The sequence below is a fragment of the Hydra vulgaris genome, chromosome 09 (assembly GCF_038396675.1).
Source record: "Hydra vulgaris chromosome 09, alternate assembly HydraT2T_AEP".
NCBI classification, from domain to species: domain Eukaryota; kingdom Metazoa; phylum Cnidaria; class Hydrozoa; order Anthoathecata; family Hydridae; genus Hydra; species Hydra vulgaris.
The window spans coordinates 60,649,898-60,677,260 of NC_088928.1; the positions used below are offsets into that span (position 1 = coordinate 60,649,898).

At 28.0% G+C, this 27,363-nt stretch overlaps 1 protein-coding gene across 1 annotated transcript; it reads right to left on the reverse strand.

Annotated features, from left to right (window-relative positions):
- Window positions 1-751: 751 nt before the first annotated feature.
- LOC100207194 (putative uncharacterized protein DDB_G0282133) lies at window positions 752-26,569 on the reverse strand. The gene is made up of 11 exons (XM_065806243.1): window positions 26,173-26,569; window positions 25,802-25,929; window positions 13,588-13,662; window positions 13,433-13,507; window positions 12,173-13,270; window positions 10,405-11,153; window positions 10,125-10,170; window positions 9,987-10,048; window positions 4,560-4,644; window positions 3,483-3,671; window positions 752-1,440 (listed from the first exon to the last, which is right to left on the reverse strand). Exons 2-11 carry the CDS (start codon window positions 25,890-25,892, stop codon window positions 1,181-1,183), a joined length of 2,730 nt encoding a protein of 909 aa, XP_065662315.1. The 5' UTR covers window positions 25,893-25,929; window positions 26,173-26,569; the 3' UTR covers window positions 752-1,180.
- Between the last annotated feature and the right edge of the window lie 794 nt (window positions 26,570-27,363).

Sequence of the window (27,363 nt, forward strand, 5' to 3'; positions counted from 1 at the left end):
GATCCACTCTTTGATAAAGGTCAGCTTTTTTAACTTTTGACATGATCCACTCTTTGATAAAGGTCAGCTTTTTTAACTTTTGACATGATCCACTCTTTGATAAAGGTCAGCTTTTTTAACTTTTGACATGATCCACTCTTTGATAAAGGTCAGCTTTTTTAACTTTTGACATGATCCACTCTTTGATAAAGGTCAGCTTTTTTAACTTTTGACATGATCCACTCTTTGATAAAGGTCAGCTTTTTTAACTTTTGACATGATCCACTCTTTGATAAAGGTCAGCTTTTTTAACTTTTGACATGATCCACTCTTTGATAAAGGTCAGCTTTTTTAACTTTTGACATGATCCACTCTTTGATAAAGGTTAGCTTTTTTAACTTTTGACATGATCCACTCTTTGATAAGCGGATCCTACTCTAAATATTCTTTTATCGTTATTGTTTAAATTATTTTGCACAAATTAAACATTTATTAAATAATTTTAGTTTATCTTTAGTCTATGTTAAATAATTTAAGGATTTTTTTTAAAAAAAATAACTGAAAATGATAGTATTTATGATTTTTATAATATACGATATTTAAATGCAGGTAACTTTTTGCATAAACCAATGTGTTATATTTATTAATACCTTGTTTTACGGGCAAAATTTGTATTACCAAAGTCAAATTAATAATATAAAAATTATTGAGGTTATTTTTACTAGTTGAAAAAGCAACCATTTAGTATAAGAAAGAATTAAAAAACAAAAAATTTAAAAAATGTAAGGTTTTCTTTCTTTTACAAATAAATTTATTCCTGCAAGCAAGACAACATTAAAAATATACAATTTTACATGTCACGTGAAACGTTTATAAACAAAACAAGATCACATTAACATTCCAAAAGACTTTAAAAAATAATTAAAAATCATGCATGCAAATGAACGAATTATACTACAGAGTTATTAAAATGAGAGAACCAAGTGACACCAAACGCTCACATGAAACACTCAATCTGCGGCTATTATTAAAAGCCATTCATAGTTACAAAACATAAACAAATTTCTTCAATCAAATAACGATTAAATTAATTCAAATAACACCGGTGCATCAGCTTTCTATATACTAGTATTGACATATATTATTGACAGCGAATCTGTAGATTATACACCAGTTTCGAACAATATTCCATGTTATGTTTTTATGACAAATTTAGGAGTTTAAAAAGACTTCTTTTGACTTTTGATTTTATTTCTGGATTTAATTTCATATGTGTAATCATTTTAACCCATGCTGATTTACTTATAGATTTTGCAAGACCTTCAATATCTTCTTTTTTGAGAGGCAAAGATTCTACAATAGGTTTTAAGGCTGTTGTCGCAAATTTCCGAATATCTTCCATATTTCCGCTATGTTTTGTAGCATATTCAATGGTATTTTCTCGAGCCTCTTCAATTTTATCTAAAAACAAATAAACTTTAAAGCAGTTAAAAATAAGTTTAAGTAATTATAAGATTAGTGTCCTTTAAACTATAATATTTTGGAAATTTATTCTCCATTTATTATTGTTAATAATAATAACTATTTATTGCTGAAGTTTAACAAAATAACAATCAAAATAATTTAAATGTTTATAATGTTAAACGAGAGCGTGTAATAAGCACGCTCTATATCAGCCGGTAACTTTATATTCTCTTTCAATATATTCGTCTAATCATTTTTTAAATGTTTTCACTGATGTAGATAGCACGATAGACGGAAGAAGACGATTCCATACAGTGGCTATTCTATTAAGAATAATAGTTATTAACTATTTGAATGAAAAACTTAAATTTAGTTATAATCAAATTAAGTTAGCATTATTTGTCATGAATTAGTTAATTGAATAACATAAATTAACATGACAAACAGTAAATTTTTTTCTGACCATAAAAAAATTAAACTCATCATTTAACGAAAATTTAGAAATATTTGATTTTTTTTTAAACATCTTTACTTCCAACGAAGCTGCAAGAAACCACTATTAGAGTTAGAAGTTACAAAAAAAGAAAAGAAAAAGTTTAAGAAGCAATATAACGATTAACAGATGACTTTAAACATTACAAATTATATGAATCAGGAAAACAAGATGAAGGGAGCGAATTCCAAAAAACTGATGCTCCAGGAAAAAAACTAGATAAAAAAGAGATTTTGGAGCACTTAAAAACAGTCACAATGAAAGGATGAGACTTAATTTAATGAGTTAGACTAAAAGACAAGTAACACTAGAATGAATTTTAATAGATACTTTAGAGCACTTTAGAGCAGCGTCCATTATAGTATTTATAGAAAAGAGAAAGAGAAGCAACATTATGATGATGTGACAATGATTGAAAGTTAATTGCATCAGCAGGTCCAACTATGTTTACAATGCATTTTTGCCCCTTTATAAAAGAGAAAGGGCATTATTTGAAGATCCCCTCCAGATATGGCAACAGTATTCCATACAAGGACGGAGATTTATAGATTAGAGATTTATATTATAGAGATAGATGAAAAAACAATCTAGAGTAAGAAAGTCGCAAGCAAGATAAAGAAAGCAACTTTAGCAGATGCTAAATTTGCTAAGGATTTGATATATGATTTCCAACAAAGGTCAGAAGTAAGAGCTAATCCTAAAAGACAAAGGGTAGATGACTATTCGAGTACATAACCGATCATAAATATAGGAAGATCTAGATTAATAGATTATAGAGTTAAAGTTCACCAGCCACAGAGAGCTCCATGCTGAAGCAGGAGTGAGATCCTTTTCAAGCTCAAATGCTCCCCCCAAACAGTCAGAGTGTTTTAAACAAAGTTTTGGATTTTTATTTTTGTAAAACCTATTGGTTATTAACATTAACAAATCAGCAGTAGAATGAAAAGATCAAAATCCATATTGATGATCAGCAAGCAAGTTATTAGATTTAAGATGAGAGATTAAATGTTTGTTAATTAAAAACTCAAAAACCTTGCTTATGATAGTAAGAAGACTAATGGGGCTGTAATTGGATGAGTCAGATCGCTCTCCAAAATATTTGAAAATAAAGTTAAATTTTTGAAAAAAGATTAATTAAACACTTCATAAAGAAAAAATTTAAACCTGAATCTTAAATAAATTGAACTAAATAAAAATCAAAACAACTGAACAAATATTTAAATGTTTTATATGTTTATATGTTTTATATGTTTTAATATAACTTTTAATGTTGATTTAAACGAATTTTCAATGTAATGCCCTTATTTTAACTGACATGTTTTTAAGTCAAGCTTTCTCATTATATGGCAGATATTTTCTATGTTCTTTTGTCTTTTAGAAGAATAAATAACTTGTTAGAATAAATATTAAGTTAACTTAAGTTATAATACAAAATATTTTATTGCATAAACAACTAATATAAACAACTTTGTCTATATAGATTTGTGTCTGCTGTTGTATTTTTACAATTTCATTTTATGCTTACAGTTTCATTTGTTTATCATACCTTTCACAAACTCCATTTCAGAAGATTTTAAAAGTTCAGATTCTTGTTGAAGTAATTCTGGATTTTCTGGAATGCTTAGATGATTTAACAAATCTTTCTCCAATTTTCTTGAAATCATTTCATGTTGAATAGGAGTTAGTGATTCAGTCTGAGAGAGAGTTTCAACCAAACCTTCAAAATCTTTGATTTCTATAATTTTATTTAAATTTCTATAAATATCTCAAAACATTATAAGATTTTGATAATTGAGTAAATTTTATAAGATCTATATTTTTAGGAATTTAAGTTACATATTATAAAAAAAAAATTGAAATGCAGAGATAAAAGTTGGTCAGCAGATATTGATTTTATTGTTAAAACAAAAAAACAAAAAAACAAAAAAAAGCAGCAGAATTTAAAATGAGCTCAAACATTACATTTTATTATTTTTTTGTTTCGATTTAAAAAAAAATGATCTATTTTATTATCTATTATCTTCATAACTTTGTTTTCACTCTTTGTACAACTCCATACCTGTTTAGATTAGGAAATATGACCACATACCTGTTAAGATTGAGAAATAAAAAAAACTTTACTTTTATTTTATTCAGAAAGTGTGCTAAAAAAAAGTTGTTTTTATTTTTATTTTGATAAAGTTTAAGAAATTAAAAACTAATTTGTGTTTGAAGCTGTAGACTGTTAATAAATTCAAGGTTTTTAACCTAATTAAATTGACTTAGTAACCAAACATCAATTTAGTAACCATCAAAAACCATCATTTTTGTTACTTCAAAATAAAATTATTATAAAGCTTTTTTTTCATATCATAAACACATTAGTTATTGATTATTTGTTTGCTAGGTGTTATCTTCAAAATAAATTAATAAACTCAATATAATCATATCATAATCCTAAACCTCTTCGTAATAAATCAATGTTTGCACGTGAAACACTGTAAATCAGTGTTTGCGCACATGAAACACTATAAATGATCATGATATGTAACTAAAAGTGTGCACACACACACAAATATTTCAATTCCATATTAAAATTCTTGTTTTAAAGTCAACTTCACTAATTTATTTTAAAACATTTTACCGCTAGTAACTTTTTCTTCCATTTCTTCATCATTTTGTTTATTAAGGTGCTCATGACTTACAAGGCTCAATATTTGATCTTGCAGCTAGATAAAAAAAAAAAAAAAAACTAATGTAATATCCCAATGATGTTTGATCTTGCAGCTAGATAAAAAAAAATTTAATGCAATAGCTCTAAAACCACTTTTTTTCATCATTTTTTTGTTTATTCAAAACTATTTTTCCTATACTAATTTATAATAAAAAGTCTAAGCTAAAAAAAATTTACCATATTATTTTATAAAACTCAGTAACAAGTGGTAAGTCACTTTATTTTATAAAATGTAAGTAGTAAGTACTTTTCTAATATTCTGCTGTTTAATAGGAACTAATTTTAAAAGAAAAGGTGTAATGATTCAAATCAGATAGCAATGTAATGATTTAAAACAGATAAAGGCGTAATGATTTAAAAAAAATAAAGGTGTCAAAATTGCCTACAACTCCATATATAGAAAACAAGAAAAAGGTTTAAAAAAAAGTGTTTCCTGTTTTTTTGTTTGTTTTATATATTCTAGAAAGATATAAAGACTTTATAAGAAAATCATGTAGAATTTTCAGCAATATAATTTAATTTTTAATTTTTGTTATGAAGTTATATACATTCCAGTTAAATATTATTACCAAGTTTTAAATAAAATATTAGAGTTTCAATTGTTAGAAATAGACATTTTCTAGTAAAAAAATAATTTTCTAATATTGGTAGAAACATTTTTACTGAGCTGGGGGTTTAAACTAGATTTTTACTGAGCTGGGGGTTTAAACTAGATTTTTACTGAGCTGGGGGTTTAAACTAGATTTTTACTGAGCTGGGGGTTTAAACTAGATTTTTACTGAGCTGGGGGTTTAAACTAGATTTTTTAAGTCATTACATTAGGAACACTCATTTTTATTAATTAGCAATTACAATTGCTAATCTTAAAAATTTGGATGCTAAATTGTTTTTATGTTTGTATATTAAATTGCTATTAAATGTTTTCATGTTTGCATTAAATGTTTTCATGTTTGTATATTAAATTAGTCAACACTCTCTGATTGCTTGGAGGGGGCATTTGAGCTTGAAAAGAATCTCACTTCTGGTACAGCATGGGGCTCACAGTGGCTGGTGACAAGGTGCAAAAATGCATTGTAAACATAGTTGGACCTGCTCTTGCATCCAACCTCCAACCATTATCACATTAACCATATAGGTACTTCTAGCACAAATAAATCAAAAACAATCAAATGGCAATATACCCTATTAAATACCCTTTTAAATTTAAATAAAGCACAATAGAGTCTTCAAAAAACTCTAACGCTGCCATAGATACTTCATTCGAATTTTGTTAACCAATCTAAAGTGTTAGAAAATGAAACAACCCGCGCAACTTAAAATCATAACTAAAAATCAAGTAATATATGAAAAAGTAGAAAATATATATATCGCCTACAAAAATGTAAAGATTTAAACATGAAGTGAAGGATATAAGAAATTCTCTGAATAATAATAAAAGACAAAAATTGTGTCTGTGAAAATTAAAACAAAGCTGAGTAATGAATGTAATATAATATAGCATAAAAGTTCCTTGTTAATGGTAAAAATATGAAAATCAGCAGATAAATAATATATTAAAAAATAGTGTAATAAGATTAACTAAATACTAAAATAAGACCAGATAAATTTTAGCCAAATAAGTGGTTAAAAAATTATTTTGGGTGATAAAGCAATAATATTAGTCGTGATATAAAAACAATGTACAAAGCGGGAAAAATATTGTTTAGAAGTAAAGTCTTCTCAACGCTCCGAATTAAATATAACTTATCTAAATCGAAGTTTCCGAAAAAGTAAAGTTTTCTTTACGTTCAAATTAAACGTAATTTTGAGACCATAACAAAACAACAACAAAAAGATGTCCATCAACAAAACATTTCGAAAGCCGCTAGTCAAAAAGAATCACTCTTATATATATATATATATATATATATATATATATATATATATATATATATATATATATATATATATATATATATATATATATACATATTTATATATATACACACACGCATACATCTACACACATACATACATACAAATATGTATATATATATATATATATATACATATTTATATATATACACACACGCATACATCTACATACATACATACAATATACATATATATGATACATATAAAACATATATGCATATATACATACATACATACATACATACACACACATACATATATACATATATTTATAAACTATGAGTTTTCTCTATGGTCTGAAATAATATTGGGCCTAACCCGTAAGGGTTAGTGTTATGGTCATCGAGCATGACTATTTTCCAAATCATAATTACTGTCACCGCAAAAGAAGTTGTTTGTCTCTGGAAGACGCATGGGCTAGTTTTTTAGTCATAAGTCAGTTATAAATCCATGCATAGGTGTTTAATCCGTCATGGTTTTCTGGAGTATGACTGGGCTGGCTTGGTGTAGTTAAGAGATAAATCTTTTACGATGGTTACTAACAATACAAGACTCTACTGAACAACATAAACAGCAAGGTCTTACACATTACACCTATACACCCTTATGCACATATAGCCTTTTTACATCGTTTGCATGCTTTTTGTTCTTTTACAAAGATAAACTATCTTTGTTTGAACTCATTCTTATTTAGGTAATATTTTCTTTTAATATATAGTATGTGGTTGGAATGTTAAATGCAGATTTTTATGTTATGTATATGTGGTTATCATGCGTGATAATCGACATGTTTTGTTGATGGACTCTTTTTGTTGTTGTTATGGTCTCAAAATTACGTTTAATTCGGACTGTAGAGAAACTTTACTTTTTTGGAAACTTCGATTTAGATATGGTCTCAAAGTTACCTTTAATTCGGACCATAGAGAAGACTTTACTTCTAAACAATATTTTTCCCGCTTCGTACATCGTTTTTATATCATGACTAATATTATTGCTTTATCACCCAAAATAATTTTTTAACCGCTTATTTGGCTTAAATTTATCTGGTCTTATTTTAGTATTTAGTTAATCTTATTACAATATTTTTTAATATATTATTTATCCACTGATTTTCATATTATTATCAAGGAACTTTTATGCTATAATATCTTACATTCATTATTCAGCTTTGTTTTAATTTTCACAGACACAATTTTTGTCTTTTATTTTTATTCGGAGAATTTCTTATATCCTTCACTACATGTTTAAATCTTTACATTTTTGCAGGCGATATGTATATATATGTTTTTTTCTATTTTCAAATATTACTTGATTTTTAGTTATGATTTTAAGTTGGGCGTGTTGTTTCATTTTCTTACACTTTAGATTGCTTAACAAAATTCGAATGAAGTATCTATGACAGCGTTAGAGTTTTTTGAAGACTCTACTATGTTTTATTTTATTTTATAAGGGTTTTTAATAGGGTATATTGCCATTTGATTGTTTTTGGTTTATTTGTGCTGGAAGTACCTATGTGATTTAAATGGTCTTAGGGGAAAATTTATTAGTATTTTCTGTTTGCACACTTTAGTTGTTTTAGTTTTGTTTCTGGTGTTTTTATTTGAATTTTAATTCATTGTGCGTAGTTTTTTCTACCGTTAGTATGGTAAGTGATTTATTTAATTATTTTTACTTATATTGTGCAGTAGATCAACGCTTTTCATATCATCAAAAAAATATATGTGCTTTACAAAATTTGGGTATGATTGGGTTTTGGCTATTTGTAGTGAATCTTTTTTTACTGCAGTATGGAATAGGCGTAAGTTGCAGGGTAAAGCATAAATGGCGATGACATTTGTCTGACAGGATAAACTAGTTATAAGTGCTGATCCTCATCTCAACGCCAGTAATAATAGACGCGACTCCGAGGAGATGTTTATTACTTAATCACTACACAAATTATGTTCACACATTAGCATTAATGTTTTTTTTCCATTCTGAGGCCGTTCATTGCTGTATGCTTACTTTTTAATTTTGTAATCAATTTTTTGTTTTATTTATTTTTTGTTTGGTGACATACTTTTTGTATATCTTCATTAATATTAGTGTTTAGAAAACAATTTAGTGTTTATTATTATTGTTAGTGCTGTTTAGGTGCATTGTCTGTCTTATTTACATTTTAAATATTCCTCTATTAATCTTTATTTTTTGTCTTGACAACTGTCAAAATATGCTTTGTTTGAAAAATAATTCTCCTTTATTCTAATGTACTTTATTTCTTCCCTCAGACATTCACTGCTCGTGTGTGACCATTCGGCGAATTTTATATATATCAGAATTATGTATATGCCAAAGTTTTTAAATAATTAAATTATATAATTATATATATATATATTAAATTATATAGTTAGACCTGCTCTTGCAGCCAACTTTCAACCATTATCACATTATCATAATGTTGCTTCTCTTTCTCTTTTCTACAAATGCTATAATGGGCACTGCTCTAAAGAGCTAGCGCCTCTTGTGCTATCTACTAAAATTCATTCTCGTGTTACTCGTCATTCAATTAAGTCTCATCCTTTTTCTGTGATTGTTCCTAAGTGCTCCAAAAACTCTTATTTGTCTAGTTTTTTTCCTTGAACATCAGTTCTTTGGAATTTGATTCCTTCATCTTGCTTTCCTGATTTATATAATTTGCAATCTTTTAAGTCGACTGTCAATCGTTATCTTGCTCTACAATCTTCATCTTTTCTCTTTCAGTAACTTCCAACTCTAATTAGTGGTTGCTTGCAGCCTTGTTGAAAGCGAAGATGTTTAAAAAAAAATTGCTTATTAAAAAAGCACTTGCCTCATAAGCAAGAGGTTCTGAGTTCGATTCCCACCATGTTTCTGGTAGTACCGCACTCAAACTTGTTTCTCCCCGCAGCGACCTTGTTTGTGGAGGTTCGTGTTTTGGAGTTATAGAGTTGAGAGAGGGTTATAACCACAAGTAGCCTCCTCATCTGTAGTGGCCTTCTTGCCCTTAGGGAGGTGAATTACAAAAAAATATATATATACTTTTGTTGTATTTTTTGTATATATATTCAGTTTTTTGCAAACTGAATATATTTACAAACATGACTTTTTTTATAACTACAAACAAAAGCTTTGCATTTTTGTAAAAATTGCAAAAAAGTGAAATAGAAATATAAGCTGGCTTCAACATAAAAATACTTAAGAGACTATGCTGTCAAAATATATTTAGCAACTAAATATTAATTTTAGAAAAAAATATTAATTTTAAATTAAACTGGTCTATTCTAAAAACTGTACCTGCCTACAATAATTTTTCCAAAATAATGTAGACTTATAAATACTTTATAGATTGAACTATATATACATGTGAATATAAATAAACTATAAGAATTATTTGATATGTCAATTTAATAGCAACAAAAAATCTACCTTTCTCTCTTCTACTTTGCGCTTTTGAACCAGCTCAGACAAACTTGACTTTAATGAAGGATCTACCACACAAATATGTCTGATATATTGTAAGCACAATTTAGGTTAAGTTATAATATTAACTTGCAAATTTCTCACCTTCTTTCAATATATTCAAAACAAGATTCTTCAGTACAAGATCCACCTTAAAATATAGATTCATTATTATATCTGACATTTTAATCGAGCAATATATTCTAAAACATACATATATCATTGCAAATTTTGCAATTTTATATGCATGTTTAGCTTAATGATTAACTGATGAGTGTTTAATGATTAACTGATGTATGTTTAACTTAATGATTAACTGATGTGCAATACAAATGGCAACTGTGTTAAAGCTAGCACTCCCTATATACTGGTAAAGATAACTTACCGGTAAACTTTCTTTTTTATCTTTGTCAATTTTATTTTTTACTATAAGATTTTTTCCTTCTGGAAAATGAATTTTCGACTTTTTTACAACACTATCTGAGTCATCAACTTGAATACTTTCATCAGCAGCTTTTGCCATATCTGTTACTACACTCATGAGTAATTCTTTATTATCCTTGTTTTTTATAGTTGTATTGTTTCTTACTTTTTTAATACTCTGTTCTGTAATTGTGTAACTATTTTCATCTCCTGAGCTTGATCCATTATCTTCATTCGAGGTATAGCTTTTATTTGAATTATTTGATATATTTTGGGATACCTTGCTAATTGAGTTAATACTTTGATTAACACTTTTATTGTAGTCATCTTCTTCATCTTTCTCTTCTTTATCTTCAGCATGTGTAAAAGTTTCATTCTTATTGTTTTCAATGTTTAAGTTTTCATTTTTTAAAGCTTCGCTTTTTAATGTTTTGTTTTTTAAAACTTCATTTAAACTTTCATTAACTTTTACATCACTTTTGTTTTGGACTAAACTTAATACGTTTAAGATATTGGTATTATTGATGAGACTGTCATGACTTAAATTGTCTTTAGCTTGTCTGACATCAAAAGTCCTATTGTTTACTGAAGATAACAATTCAAAGCTTATATTGGCTTTCGTTTCTGCCAAGCTAACTGATGATCCGCTCCCACTACCGCTCCCACTTCCACTAAAATAATCAACTGTGTCACCAATAATTTCTCCTTTATCTATAAATGATAAATAGTATATAATTTAATAAATTATTCATTTAAATAAATTATCCTAAAATTTATATATTTTTTTTACTTTGAACCAGATTTACATGTTGAAAAAAATGATTAAAATTTTTTTTTTTTGAATTGTATACTAGTAAATCAAATCAAGTATATTCTGAAACAAGGTTGTAACATTTCAAGGACTTTTACAAATAATAAAATGGCTTATGTTTAGTAAAACGGCTGCTAATGTTAAGTAAAATGGCTGAATAGCTCAGATAGTCAGAGTTTCAAAAGAAATCTTAAAACCTAGATTGTTGTGCAACATGAGTTCAAATCGGGTCACTGCCAAGGTGGCAAAATTTGAAAACTGCACATGGGTAGTACTTTAGCACAGAAAAATTTGGTCAATAACAGATGCTACATTGAGTTAGTCTTTACATCTATTTGTAGTTATTCCTATGTCAAACCAACAATACCTTTAGATATAAGTGGATTGTTTATTAAAATATAATATGAAATTCAAATTAAAAAAAAAAAGTCAATATGCATGAAAGAAATATAGATTCTTTATTACATTAAGTTTCTGTTTTATAATAACTTTTTAAAAAGTGGTTTAAAAACAAAGATTATTGCTTTTTAACACACAAAAATAAAAGATTGTATAACAAAACCTGATTGTTTATTATAAATTGTTAAATAGTCACTTCAAAACTTCCTCAAGACTTTAAAACTTAATCTAGACAAGTTTTATGGGTCATGTTTATTCTCAAAGTGTTTATTAGTTTTTTTGCCTTAAAACTTATCATTTTCTATTATATTTATTTTGTTTAACATTTTAAATTGTCAAATATAATAAAAGTTATCTTCTAAATACAAAACAATTTTTTTTACATAAGTTTCTTTTACATAATAGAAATTATTTCAGTTATTATTAGTATTATTAATTTTAAAATTTAAACTTTGTTTACTTTTTAAAACACATAAACTAGATACTGCTCGTATAATTAAAAACTACAAAATTTGTATACCTGCTTTAAGAAATACTTTTCCACGTTTTTCACCACCAGATCCTAACCCATACTCAGAACTGCCATCCCACAATGATCCAGATCCAGATTCAATTTCTCCTCCAGATACTTGTAATTCCTCGTTATTTTTAATCAACGTAGGACTTGCAACTTTGTTCCTTTTCGTCAATATTTTTGAGTCAATTGAATTGTTTGCAAAGGTAGTGTGATGTATATTTCTTTTATTTTTATTATCATTAAAATTTTCTTCAACATTTATAGTGCTTCTTTTATTTACAATATTCTCATCTGAACTTGATTCTTCTGCAGAAGAGTCGCCAGAACCTAAATCTGACATATTTTCTGATTTCAGACTTTTAGTTACTTTACTTGGGATTTTATCTTTCTCAAATATTAAATCACTTTTTTCAATAACTTTTTCAGACTTCTTTGTTGTATTTTTTCCTTTATATTTCTCTGTAATTTCAGATGTAATTCCTGATTCAGAATCTAAATCTTCACCTGAAAATGTACCAGACTCACTACCAGATTCATCACCAGAAATAACATTAATTTCTTCACTTTTATTGACTTTTACTGACAAATTTTTAGAATCATCTGTGTGAGCTTTATTAACCAAACTTTCAGTATTTTTAAAATTGATGTGATCTTCATATCTTTCAGGTCTCAGTTGCTCATCTTCATCTCTTTTCATACGACTAGCATCTAATCCTTTGGTTACTAAAGATTTGCTAGTTATAGAAAATAACTCCTCTTCAGGTTGATCTTGACTACTACCACTGTCATAGCCTGATTGTTCAGTTGAACCTGACTCTGATTCTGAATTTAACCCTGAATAAGATTGTTTATCAATTTCAGTTGAATTTTTTACATTTGTTAACAGTTCACTATTAGCAGTAACAACTTTATTAATTGCAGAACGAGAAACAGAGTTAGCATCTTTGGAAATTTTTGCACTATTGTCTGCACTTTCTTCCAATATTGAACTGTGTTCAACAGTGTGAGCTCCTTCTTCTGATTCTGAATTTTCAGAAAATTTATTTAAATCATCTTGAAAATCATCTTCTTCATCATTTTCATCAGCTGTATTGTCATCATCTACAAAAAATTAAATAAAAACCACAATTAAAAGAAAGCAAAAGAAGTTAAATCAAATAAATAAAATTTGTATTGCTTCGTATTTTTTGTTTTTTTAATTCTATTTCAAACTTTAAATTTAATTTTTAACAAAGCATAAGTAGGTATTAATAAATAAATTGCCTTCTGGGATATAGGATCTTTTTTTCCTATCTCCATCAAGAATCGCATCAACAATGGCTGAAATTATTGTACGAACTAAAAGAAATAAGGTAATTGTAACAATTTATTTCAAAATAAAAGACACAGTAACTTATACAGAAAAAAATTTATCTTGCCTTCTTTATCAGCTATTGAATGTCGGTCAATTGAATGTCTTTTTGAACGTCGTATCTCAACATGATTATCATGATCTATAGGAATGAAAATAGAATATATAAAATTACTTTCAATTGATTCTCAATTTAGACCTTTATGAGCTATTGTTGCCATTTGGCAATAAAATATATAAGTCATTCACATCAAAGTATGGTTTTTAATTTGTTCATTTATAAGATTTCACTTTATTTTATTATGATTTAGCAGTAAAAATATATATATATATATATATATATATATATATATATATATATATATATATATATATATATATATATATATATATTGCTATACATTTTTGAATAACTTTTATGTTGTTATTTTATAGATGTACTATGGACTTATTTATAAAATTTTTGGTAAAATTTTAGTATATGCTTCTAGTTTCGAAAAATGCATAATTGTTATTGCTTTTTTCATTTTCTTTATTCTGAAACTTTTTTTAAATATTTGTTACCATATTGTAATAATATTTGTTATATATTGTTAGAATACATCATGATAAAAAGTAAATACTGGGCCTAATAGCATTCCTACGCAAATATTGATCTTAGCATCAAAAGATTTAAGCTACCCTTTGAGCATTATGATGAATAAATCTTTCGAAACTGGAGTGTTTCCAGACTTGTTTAAAATTGCTGAAGTTGTACCTATTTTTAAAAGTGGATCCAAACTAGATCATTGTAACTATCGACCTATATCTTTACTTTCAAATATTGGCAAACTAATTGAAAGATTCATGTTTAACAGACTAGAAAACTTTTTAAAACAATCTTATATTCTCTATAGTCTTCAATTTGGCTTCCGCAAAAAGCACTGTACAAATCAAGCACTCATTGATATAACTGAGACAATACATGAAGCCCTGGATCAAAAAAAGTTTGCTGCTGGAGTGTTTGTTGATTTGCAGAAGGCATTTGTCTAAATTAAATCATTACGGTGTCAGAGGAGTTGCTCTCAAATGGTTCAAGTCATACCTGTATATGCGCTCTCAGTTTGTAAGCATTGGAAACACTTCCTCCAATACTAGGTTTACACGTGTTGGTGTTCCACAAGGTTCAATCTTAGGTCCTCTACTCTTCCTCGTTTATATAAACGATCTGCACACATGTGTAAAATTCTCCAAAACATATCATTTTGCTGATGATACCAATCTTCTTATTGTTAGTAAATCTCCTAAAAAACTAAATATAAATCTTAATCATGACCTTGCATGTTTGGTACAATGGCTACGATCAAACAAAATTTCCTTAAATACCAAGAAGTCTGAAATAGTTATCTTTAAATTTCAAGGCGACAAAATTACAAAAAAACTTAATTTCAGAACAAGCGGTAAAAAAATTAATACTGTAGATAAGATCAAATATTTAGGCATTACATTAGATGAAAATCTATTGTTTCACCAACAAGTAAAAGCAATATCTTGCAAACTAAGTCGAGCTAATGGAATGCTTTCCAAAGTAAGGCATTTTGTCAACTACGAAACATTGATAAATATTTGGCATGCTATATTTAATTCCCACCTAAGATATGGCTGGCAAATATGGGGGCAAAGTTCATCTACTCAAATTAAAAATCTTATAAAACTTCAAAATAAATCTATGCGAATAGTTCATTTCCAGCCAAGTAATTTTAATCCAGACTTATTGTATAGGTTATCAAATATCTTGAAGTTAGATGAACTCATCTTCTTGTTAAACTGTGTTTTTGTGTGGGATATCATTCATAATACCATGCCTATTGCATTCAACAGCTATTTTAAATTCACAGGTGATATCCATAATTACAAACTTAGATCAACATCGAGTTATAAACTAGCTCTACCTTCAAAAAAAACTAACAAATATGGTATTCAATCTACTAAATACCAATCAATTCACTCTTGGAACTCTCTGCCACTTTCAATAAAAATAAATCTCCCAAACATTACTAGAAATGCTTTCATTGCCGATATCAAAAAATTTATCCTTCATAAAAACACTCAATAAAATTATAACACAGCATTTTCACTATCTTATATCTTCAATTAATCCTGTCTATTTTTCTAAAATATAACAGCTTTCAGTTTTCCCTTATTTTAAACCTATTCAGTTATCTCTTTTACTACTCCCTACCCTTCTGTTCCATATATGTACATATTTGTATGAACCTGAGTGTGCATTGTGTGTATGTACATGTATATGTATAATGTGTTTACTTATTTATTTATATGTGTTTATTTACATATATGCAAGTGTGTGATTAAGTATATGTATGTATTGTGTGTATGTTTGTATATGTATATATGTGTGTATGTATATGTATGTATTATGTATGTATGTATGTGTATGTACATTTGTGTATGTGTATATATATACATGTATGTGTAAGTGTATATGTGTATATGTGTGTGTGTGTATATGTGTATATATATATATATATATATATATATATATATATATATATATATATATATATATATATATATATATATATGTATATGTGCATATGTGTATATATGTATATGTATGTATATATATATATACATACATATGTATATATATATACATACATATATGTATGTGTGTATGTATATATATATATATATATATATATATATATATATATATATATATATATATATATATATATATATATATATATATATATTGTATGTGTGCGTTAAGCATTATTATCTCTATAATTGACATTATTATTTTTATTATTTCTACTGTTGCAAATTACTAATGTTATTATTATAATTATAATTATTATTGTTATTACTACTGTTATTATTACAACTATTACTACTTTATTATCATTATTAATTTTATTATTAATTTACTATTAAGTTTATATACTTTTACAAATTTACGGTTAATATTTGTAGTTCGTCACGTTTTTGTTAGTTACATAACTGTTTGTCACTGATCCTAGTTTTGTATTAATTTTATTTTATAAAGTGAAATAAATGATTGATTGATTGATTATACTAGATTTTACCATTTTTGTTGCCATATGGCAACAAATATTCAAAATAAAGTTTCAAAATAAAGAAAATGGAAAAAAATAATAACAATTATGATAACTATCCTTGTCCATACTAAAAATTTTGTTAGTATGGAAAAGGATACATGCTAGAATTAATAGTGGTGATTTAGAAAACTATGATGAAAGTGATAATAGCAAAATTCATGATTGTAAACAGCTGAGGCATACCTTTAGCTTTGTAAAGCGCTTTCTAAATATGTGAATGTTAAACTGTATTTTTATTTCTTTGGATCTGTGTTTGTTGCTGAAAGGATGTTGAATTAACATAGACAGAGCTAAAGAAAAATGGCGTGGCTGCAATTGCTTTTTTACAGATATCAATTTAAGGTTGGTTTCGGCAAGATCGCCTGACAACAAATGTGTCTGATTTGTTTCTACATTTTTTTCTACCCTCTCCTGATTATTTTGTGTCAAAAGATGGGATCACAAAAATGAGAGCCCCGTCCATTTTACCTGCATAATACTAATTACCAATATAATATAATGAAGCATAAAAACCAGTCAATGAGGTATTTGCTTAGCTGGTATACTTTTATTACTTTATCACATGCCAATAAAATTAACAAGGCGATACTTGAAGGTGATATTCTATTGTGTAAATATTATTTAAATAAATGAATAGCTCCTTTGTTGTCGGTATTCTGACCAATAAAAATTAAAAAAGAAAACCTAGCTATCGATTTTAAATTTATTTTTAGTGTTGCTGAGGCTCTTATCTGCTAAAAAAGAACTGGCTTTATTGTCACTTGGTACACTATTGATTGATGTTGACATTGGTCCAAGCAAACATAGCTGTAAATCTTCTGTTCTTGTCTCTATATATTCTACAATATCATAGATCATTGGCCAAAATAGAGAGATTGATAAAACTGATATCAGTGATATAGATTCTGCAAAACTAGATAAAGTCAAGAATATTGCATAACTAGAACATTGCAATAATTGCAAAATACCTTTTCACTTAACTCAGAACAAAAAATGCCTCACATAATGGGAGGCATTTTTTGTTCTGAGTTAAGTGAATAATTTTACCTTGACCCTTGACTTTTGTGAATATTTTATTACTTTTTCAAAGCGCATTTTATAATTCGGCCAAGGCCGAATTTTTATAAAATGCGCTTTGAAAAACTAAAAGAATTTATATGTAGAGGGTTAAAATAACACACACGCACAAAAAAGATATTTGTTGTAACATATTATTTAAATTTAAATTTTAAACTATTCAAACTTTAACAAAAGTTTATTTAAATTAAATTAAAAGAAATTTTAATTTTAAACTATTTAAGCTTTAACAAAATGACAGCAAGTTCATAGGTATTTCATATTTAAGTTTAATTTATATGGCTCTACACTTGTTTAATTGGGATAGGTTTCCATAATAGTATTTCCGCTATAGATGTTGTAACTCTTCCGTAATGTCATATTTAAATATGACATTACGGAAGATATTAAGGTGGTACATAGGTAAATAAACGAATTTGTTTATTATAGTATTTTTTTGATATTTTATGTTTCTAAATTGTTATTGGACATTTAAAATGATATAAAAAAAAAAAAAATTATAAAAAAAAAAAAATTAAGTACCTAATTAGGACTAATTAAAGCCAATTTTAGCTGAAATTGAACTATATTCTGGCAAAGATTACTAAAAAACGAAAAAGAGTTAGCATCTGAAATTTTCACAAAGTTAAGTTTATATGGTACTTTATGTGCTGAAATTAAAAATAAAAAGATTCTCAAAATATTTATTCCACACTACTCCACCGCAGATGTACACAATAAATACGACAAAAATTTTCATTGAATAATATAAAATTTAAGTCTTTAAAATAAAATATTAAACATTTTCTGAATTTCAGCACATTCTACATATATCAGGGAACACTTGGTCCAAATTTGATAGAAAAAGCTCAAGTACTTATTTCAGAATCCTTGCCAGAAGATCCAAAAACCTTGAGTGGAGAAAATCAAATGTAAAGTCAAAAAACAAATTATATTAAATTTAAAATTCTCCTTGTCCATAAACTTTGCCTTCTATGTCCTTAATTTTGTCATCAAAACCTTTTCTAGTTGCTCTCAATCTCTTTCTTTGTTTTTTACCTTTGTCACTAGCTTTAATATTCATTTTCTGAATGCGGGTTTTATTTTTCTGATTCAAACCGCGAGTTGAAAAAACTCCTTCAGAGACGTTTAAGTTTTTTAAAACTGACAAAATACCAACTCCTCCATCATTGAATGCCAAAACAGCTGATGCAACTGCTATTTCAATAATGGTCTTACCAACATAAACATTTTTTGGGGCTCGCATCCACACTAAGTTATTTAGCGATTCATTTGCATTTTGTGTTTCTCCATCTAGACATCGTTCAAGTAAACTGTCAGCACCTAAATCCTTCCACGAGAAAATTGGCTTAATTAATTCACTCACAGCTTTAGGTATGTTTATTGATTTTTTATATTTAGATGTTTTCATTAGTTTATCTAACTGATATTTACACCAAGTGTTGTTATCCCTTGGGCAGTATTTGTGCCGGTCGTCATCATTATTGTTTTCTGAACAGTGATGGATTAGTGCTGCAATTGATTTTTTCATACCATAAAGATTACCTTTGTTCTGTCTTATGCATATTCCATAATAATTTTGAAGACTGTTAATAACTTTGTCAGTCATTCTACCTTTACCTGTCAATTTCTTGCCATCACTCAACAACTTTCCTTTATATGAAACCTTAAGTGCTCTTAACCGTGCACCAACTCGTTTTTGTACATGTCCGACACACTCAGTCTTTTCAATTTTATAACCTGGATATGGATTAGCATCTACAATAGCTTTATAGGATTTGCTATCTCCATCACCTCGATACTTTACATAGCGTAAATTGTATTTTGAAAGAGAACGATTAAACATTTCAAGCACTCCGACAGATTCCATTGCTCCAGAACTACCAAAATGATTAATTGGGCATGTATGAGATACAAACCATACACTGTACTCTGGGGATCCTTTCTTGGACTCCCAATATTTACAAGATTTACAATTTTTAGCTAAGGTTTGTGTATCAATGCATTTATTGTTAGAAATTAAAGTAACGACTCCATTTAATGAAGAGAATCCGCGATGCTGCCAAGTTCCATCGACACTAACAGTTACATTTTTTATTTCATTCCCTTCATTGTTAAATGATGCATCACCTGCAAAACCATTGTCAACACATTGCAGAGATGCCACAGACATTGATTCAGAACAAGCTTTTAAATAAGCAGTGTGCATTTTTTCTACAATGTCATTATATGTTGGTAAACTCATTGGTGGTGGAATATTCATGACATTACAAAATGTCTCTATGGCACTATGTCCTTTACCAATTTCTCGAAAAGCTACAATTGATCTAATATTAACATCAAAGGTTTTTCTTCCTCTCTTTGAATCAGGATTAGCAATCTCTTTAGAGCTATACAAGTTTTTTGACCATTTACATACAACACAATGCAAAACAAATAAATGTGACAACCCTTTTTTAGATTCAATTTCATGAGCAAGATACACTTTTGATTGACAACTGGGACATATTCCAACCAAATTAACAATTGTTCGCAATATATCTGTGTTAATTAAAACATAACATTCAATGTCATCTACAGTTTCAGTTTCTTTTATAATTGACGAATCTGAATGCAGCTTCCTGGCTGATGCTGAAGCGGATATGATGAGTGGTGCTGTTATTTGTGTTGATGTTTTGTTTACATCTAGAGACGATCCTGTTTCTGAAGAAGATATATCTATTGATTTTTTACGTCCCCAATACTTTCGAACAGACGATCTTTTTTTTTCTCTTCTTTTAGAAGAACCCATATAAAAATATTATTCCAAGAAAAAATAGTTCTTAAGAAATACTGCTTCTCTAAAATTAACAAACGTGATTAGTGGTTTGAAATTATATCGTTTAGTCATTATGTAATAACTTTATATAAAGCTACATACACACTACGTTTTTATAAAGGATAATAAATACAGAATCAATAAAACAAACTACTTTTTATAAGGTTAATGTAAGGGTAAAATGTTGTTGCTAAGGGCGTTGCTATGATTTTAAAATAAAGTACTAGTATAAAATTCAAATTTTTAAGCCTTTACAGAGGGTTTTATTAAAAGATATTACGATAAATAGAATCTAGAGTAAATTTTGAATAAAATAAGTATAGTTTTCAAAAATTGATTTTTTCAGTTTTATATACCTATGTACCACCTTAATATGTACGCAAGTGTATGCTTTCAACAACCTTGCCCCCTCACCCCATTTAAATATATAAACATAAATTTTTCAACTTTGTTTAATATCTTTCTAAGATAAACATTGTGAAATTTTTTCAAAAAAAAAGAAAAACTAAATTTATTTTTGCTACTAGATCCGAGACCCTCTCAAAAATCTGTCATTAAAGCCCCAAAATCTTAAAAAATTTTCCATTAGGTATTACTAAACAACAACAAAAAAAAGCTTCTTAAATTTGTAAAAGGAAGGAAAGCTGGGTGGGTGGGGGACCTAGCCACGGCTCTGAGTGAGAAGTTCCAAAGAAGCTTTTAATCTTTTTTTTTTTCCTGGTCTCTAGGATACAAAAGCTTCAAAAATATATATTGACTAATAATCTGCAATAAAAAAAAACTTCATGAGATTTAATAACATAAAACCAATTGTTTTTTGTCATCGGAAATCCTAGAGTCTTTACTGCCATAATACATAAGGACTCAGGATTCAAAATCAATTTTTCATCTACCTACAGGGTGGGGCAGAGGAACTTGGTTATTTGAATTAGCCTTCCTGAAGTGTGATTTGCTACGATAACTTTAAGGAGGGGCTTAATCAAGCGCGCAAACTGTAAAGTTTTGTTTATATGATGAGCCGCATTAATTTGTTTTATTTTTTATTTGCAGTAGTCATGGAATGGACGAATGTGGAACGTGCTTTTGCGGTTGAGGCATATTTTTTCTGTGGTAAATCAATCATCGCCACACAGCGTGTATTTCGTCGGCACTTCCATGTTGCACCTTGTGGCCGTGTTCCAGGACGACAGTAAATCGTTTCGTAGGTGAAGAAATTCAGGGAACCTGGAGATGTGAAGAAGAAGAAGTCTGGTCTCCAAAGGACTACAAGATCTCCGCAGAACATTGAAGCAGTGCGGCAATCCATCTTGAGGTCTCCCCGACAATCTGCCCGCAATCATGCATCAGCTCTTGGGTTATCAGCTCGTTCTGTTAGACGGATCCTTCATAAGGAATTGAAGTTCCATTCCTACAAGATTGTTGTCGCCCAGGAACTGATTCCTCGGGACTTTGATGCTCGTAAGGCTGCATGTAGGGCTCTTCTCGACTTGTCTGATGACACGCTTGTATTCTTCAGCAATGAGGCGCACTTCCATCTTACTGGGGCTTTGAAAAAGCAGAACATGCGGTATTGGAGCGCTGAAAACCCACGAGAACTTCACCTACGACCTCTACACTCGCAACGTGTGACTGTTTGGTGCGCAATATCCCGAATTGGAATAATCGGTCCCTGGTTCTTCGAAGAAAATGAGAGGACAGTTTCGGTGACATCTGAGCGTTACGTGACAATGTTACAGGATTTCTTCCTGCCAAAACTAAACGAGATGAGCTTAGATGATGTTTGGTTCAAGCAAAATGGTGCAACTGCGCATACATCAAGAGCATCTATGTTTTCTTGAACAAAGTCTTTCCTGAGCACGTGATCTCTTTGAGGGGCAATCTTCAGTGGCCAGCCAGGTCCCCTAATCTTGCGCCTAGCGATTATTTCTTGTGGGGACATCTGAAGTCCGTCGTGTACCATGACAGACCTAACATCTGAACCATCTCAAAAATAACATTCGTGAAGTCGTCGCCAACATTCCTATTGAGATGCTGGAAAGAGTCGACACCAATTTCCGGACACGATTGACACAATGTATTGACAATAACAGACGTCATTTAAAGTTTTAAATTTGTCTTTTAAAAATCTAGAACTCTACTCACAAAAAAAAATTCAGTTAAATATACTAAAACAAAGTTGGCACAAAAATAGTTTTAATTTCTGTTAAAAATAAATTCTAATTTAAATCTTTAAGAGATTAGTAAAATCTAATTGTGGGGAATAGTGATTGAAAATTGCAAAAATTTGGATAAGAGTTACTAAATAAGGGATTTATTTCGAAATCGTTGTAGAAAAAATCTTATCGAAATTTAGAAAATTTTTTCGTTTAGAAAAGTTTGAAATAGCTTAATTGAGGTTTAGATTTCAGAAAAAGTGAAAATTAAAAAAAAAAAGGAAGAAAAGATTGATGTCCTAGCCCAAACCCTCAGTCGATGAAGCGGCACTTCTTTTCGACAGCAGGCTATAAGATATAGTTACAGGGTATATATTTTTTAATTGATTTAAATTCTAGTTTATTAATTAACAAGTTCTAGAAAAAAGCTTTTCAATTTTTATCACTATGAATGATAAATTTTTTATTATGTAGTTTAATAATGTTTTAGTTATTGATAACTTCTTAAATATATGAGTCTCAATTGTTTTTAGTATAACGATCTATAGTAAAACGTTAATAGTAATATCTGATTCATTAACAATCATTTATTTTAAACTTGAAAGCGTTCTTGTTTAACAGTACATACAACCTTTTTTTTTATTGTAAAACAATAATGTATAAGTATACGAAATAATATGCAAATTAGGGATGTATCGGAATTCCGTTACGGCCGGAACTTGAGACTTTTAGGTTACTCCGGTTCTGACCGAAATTACAATATTTCAGGCCGGATTTTATTTCTTACTATTTTTTTTTTAAGACATGTTGCACAGACTGTGAAAATTAAATTAAAAACCATTGTCCTACTGGGCAATGGAGAACTATGGGTAAACCTAGGTAAAAAATACAAAACTCTTAACAAACACAATGCAATTCAATTTGCAGTAATCAATTATGCAAGAATCTCTAGAAGTTTAGGAAAAGTGTGGCGCAAAAAGGGCTGCTATATAGTTTTGGACAACAAACTAGCTCGTTTGTCATCAAAAATGCTACCTGTCCCTGAGAATAGTCTCATTTTAAATGTAACTTAAACTTTAAATAATTTAAAAGTAAAGGATGCCTAATACTGTAAATATTTCAATTTTAATCTAAATGGAAAAATAGAAAACATAGAAGTAATTTTAAATATTATGCAAGTTAAAACTTTTAATAAATAAAATTATAAGAAACAAGTAAAAACAACATATTAGATTTAAATGAAAGAAGAATCAAATCAATAAAATAGGTTATATATATATATATATATATATATATATATATATATATATATATATATATATATATATATATATATATATATATATATATATATATATATATATATATATATATATATATATATATATATATATATTATAGGTTATAGATATATATTATGTAACCATGATGCTGAGGTGTAGGCTTTCACTTTCAATTTTGATAGTAAAAAGTTATATTAATATGATTCACGTTCCAAGAATTATATTAACAATGTTAATATAATTAACATTCTTAATATAATTCTCGGAACGAGAAAGGCTTGTAACTATTATTAATATTTTATTTTAAATTCTTTAGATCTAGTTTATGACAGTTACACAAATTCTGATATCACCAAAAATAAGATGTTAAGGTTTGATGTGGAGTTGTTTGGAGGGTTTTGAATTGAAATTCAACAGTTTCAGCGGTTATTTTATCGTCCAACAGATAAATAAGTTTAGTTGGTATTACTGAATGGTTGTTAAAAAAACTTTTTTGACGTCTATAGGGTTGTTAAACGTAAAAAACGTTTACATTTATTCTTTTTAAACGTATATATATAGCGTTATAAGCTAGTCTAAATAAACTTATATTTGAATTGGTTCCTACTTTTATAAAAGCTCATGAGCTTTATGAATATAAAAAAGAAACACTAAAATATAGTTTTGTAAATTAAATGTGTTTAATACTGAAAGTCATTTAGAGGTAAAGTACTTAAAAACTGAAAATTAATATTAAGAAAAAAATTTTACGTACCAGACTTTTGAATTAAAAAACGGAACTGAATTAAATCAGCCGCGTCAAAGAATTAGGAATAAATGTTGAGTTAACTCAATTAAAACAGAGTTAACTCAACATTTGCAAATGCATTCAACTAATCTGAGATCTGTTGTTATTAGAGCCGTGTTGCATACGTGTTGTATACGTGTTGTATACGTGTTGTATATGACTCAAATAATGACTAGGGCTTTCTTTAAAGCAAAAAGACATTTTTATTGTTTAATTATTTGGAACAAGGATTTGGAATATTAAAACAGTTACATAGCATTGTTTAACAACTTTCTGTTTACACATCAACAAGTTTTTTATTGTAATTACTTCTAGATCAAAAAGTAGAATTACAGATTAATTTTATTTAACTCGTAATTTTTATTCTAATTTTATATCACAAATATAGTTAGTTTTTGTAAAATACTAACGGTATTTGTTTTACAAACACTAACAAGTAAAATAACAGTATTAATATGCTAGTAGGCGTTCTAATTACGAAAATTATTTTCTAATAATGCATTGCAGTGCTTTAAATTTAAAGCGCGTGTTTAATTCAGCTAGTGTAGTAAAACCAATAAAGCGCGTGAGAGCTAAATATTGTTGTGACTTGTTTATCTTGTTTACATTATTGTACAGAAAATAAAAACTCATCATGGCAAACGCGCATGTCCGCTTTTCACTGGGTAAATCATATAACAATTTAATTTGTTTTTTAATTATGTATTTTTTTTTTAATTTAATAAAATAAATATTTGTCGTTGTAAACTGAAAACTATTTTATTTATTAAAGAGATTTAAAAAAACAAGTTCAAGCATAAATAAAACTATTATTGAGTATGATAATAATTTAGAACGGGACAAATTTAGCGAAGCATATATTGACAGAATAGGATTGACGGTGAATAACGCGTAAAGAAAAAGAACAAAAAAGAAAAAAAAAACAACTAATTCTGAATAACTCATTCCAGTTTAGAAATTAACCAATAAAATGTTGACAATTTAAAAAAAAAAAAATTTTTTATTAAAAAAAAAATGAAATTGCATTTAAAGATGACTAACCTGATACTGGTAGAGATTGTACAATAAAAAGTACACATAAAAGTATAATCAAAGTTTCTTTCATGTCACAGCTACATAAGATTAATTTCATGTCACAGCTACATAAGAACAGCAAAAACGTGGCCAACCTTAATTAAAAATATGCATATTGATACTTTTTCGAAAGATATTTAAGCAGATTCAAACCAAATACAGTTTCCTTTTTTTTTTTTTTTTTGTCAAATTTGTTTTTTAACTCTCATAAACAAAAAACCACTGTTACGTAAAAGTGAATTACGTTATTGAAAGTGCAAGTTATAGGATTTTAATTGAAAAGTTTTGCAAAAATGAAATATCACAACCAAAAAAAAAAAAAAAATTAAAAACCAAACCTCTCTTGGAATAAATTAAAATAACATAATAGGCTTTCAAACCATCAAAATTAATAAAATCTGATATCTGTTATTTATTTAAAAATGTCGCATTTCAACTTATTATCTGCTCTAGAGTAAGACTGGAAGACTGGAATGGTAAACATCAATGTTTTTTCACACCCCATAGATTTTCTGATTCGCCTGAGTGCTTTCGCAACAGGTTAGCCTTGGGTTTCCTTTATTTGATAAAATTGCAGCCATATTTAAGAAAATTCAAATGCAATAGCAGTTGTGCGAGTGAGTAAACTGTTCAGGTTCTTTTTTTTTACAGCTGTTTGAAACGTTCAAATGTCAGTTTGGTAGTGTTACAATATTTTGGTAACGTTATATTGCAAATTTATTAAATCGCTTTTTAAAAACATATTTATATTAGAAAAGTTAATTTGGTAAAGAATATATTTTGTTTTTATAGAAAACACTCATAAAATTTGATAAAGGTTTTAGCGATTTGATAACTTTATATGATATTAATTTTAGAGCAATTATTAAATGTCAAAAGATTGATCCAACAAATTATGCCAGTTTTTAATTTAGAAAGAAAAAATATATATTTACTCAGCGATAAGAGATAAAACATTTAAGAAAAATGTAAGTTGCGCTGTAATAGGATGTACCAATAGTTCCTATAAACTAAAAAAATGAAAAAACAACACGAATGAAAGAAACTGTCGGAGTTGGGGTGTAGGGTACCAATCCAAGTATGTTGCTTTCTATGTATAAATAGATATTGTTTAAAAAAGAGAGCGCTAGATCAGTCTGTTTAGACGAAAAGAAGGAAAAAAAAGTGTTTAGAAGCCTGAAACTGCTGATAGAGTATGCTTCAATTATGTTATTGATACCAACTGTAACAAATCCTAATACAATATTAAATAAAGACCAATCTGAATAGAAAAAATTTGACCAATCTGAATAGAAATAAGCTAGTAGAACTTTATTCAAACAACCTAACAATTCTTTACCATCTTCCAGTGAAAAGTAACCTGATTAACTTTTGTCGACTAAAAAAAGTCAGAGAACTTCCATGTGTTAATTTTATGCAGATACTTAATCATCAATAATGTATTTAATGAGTTTAACACTAAAGTAATGGGAGTAAAAAAAGTCATTGTATTTGATGAGTTTAAACCTAAGTACTGTGAGTAAAAAAGG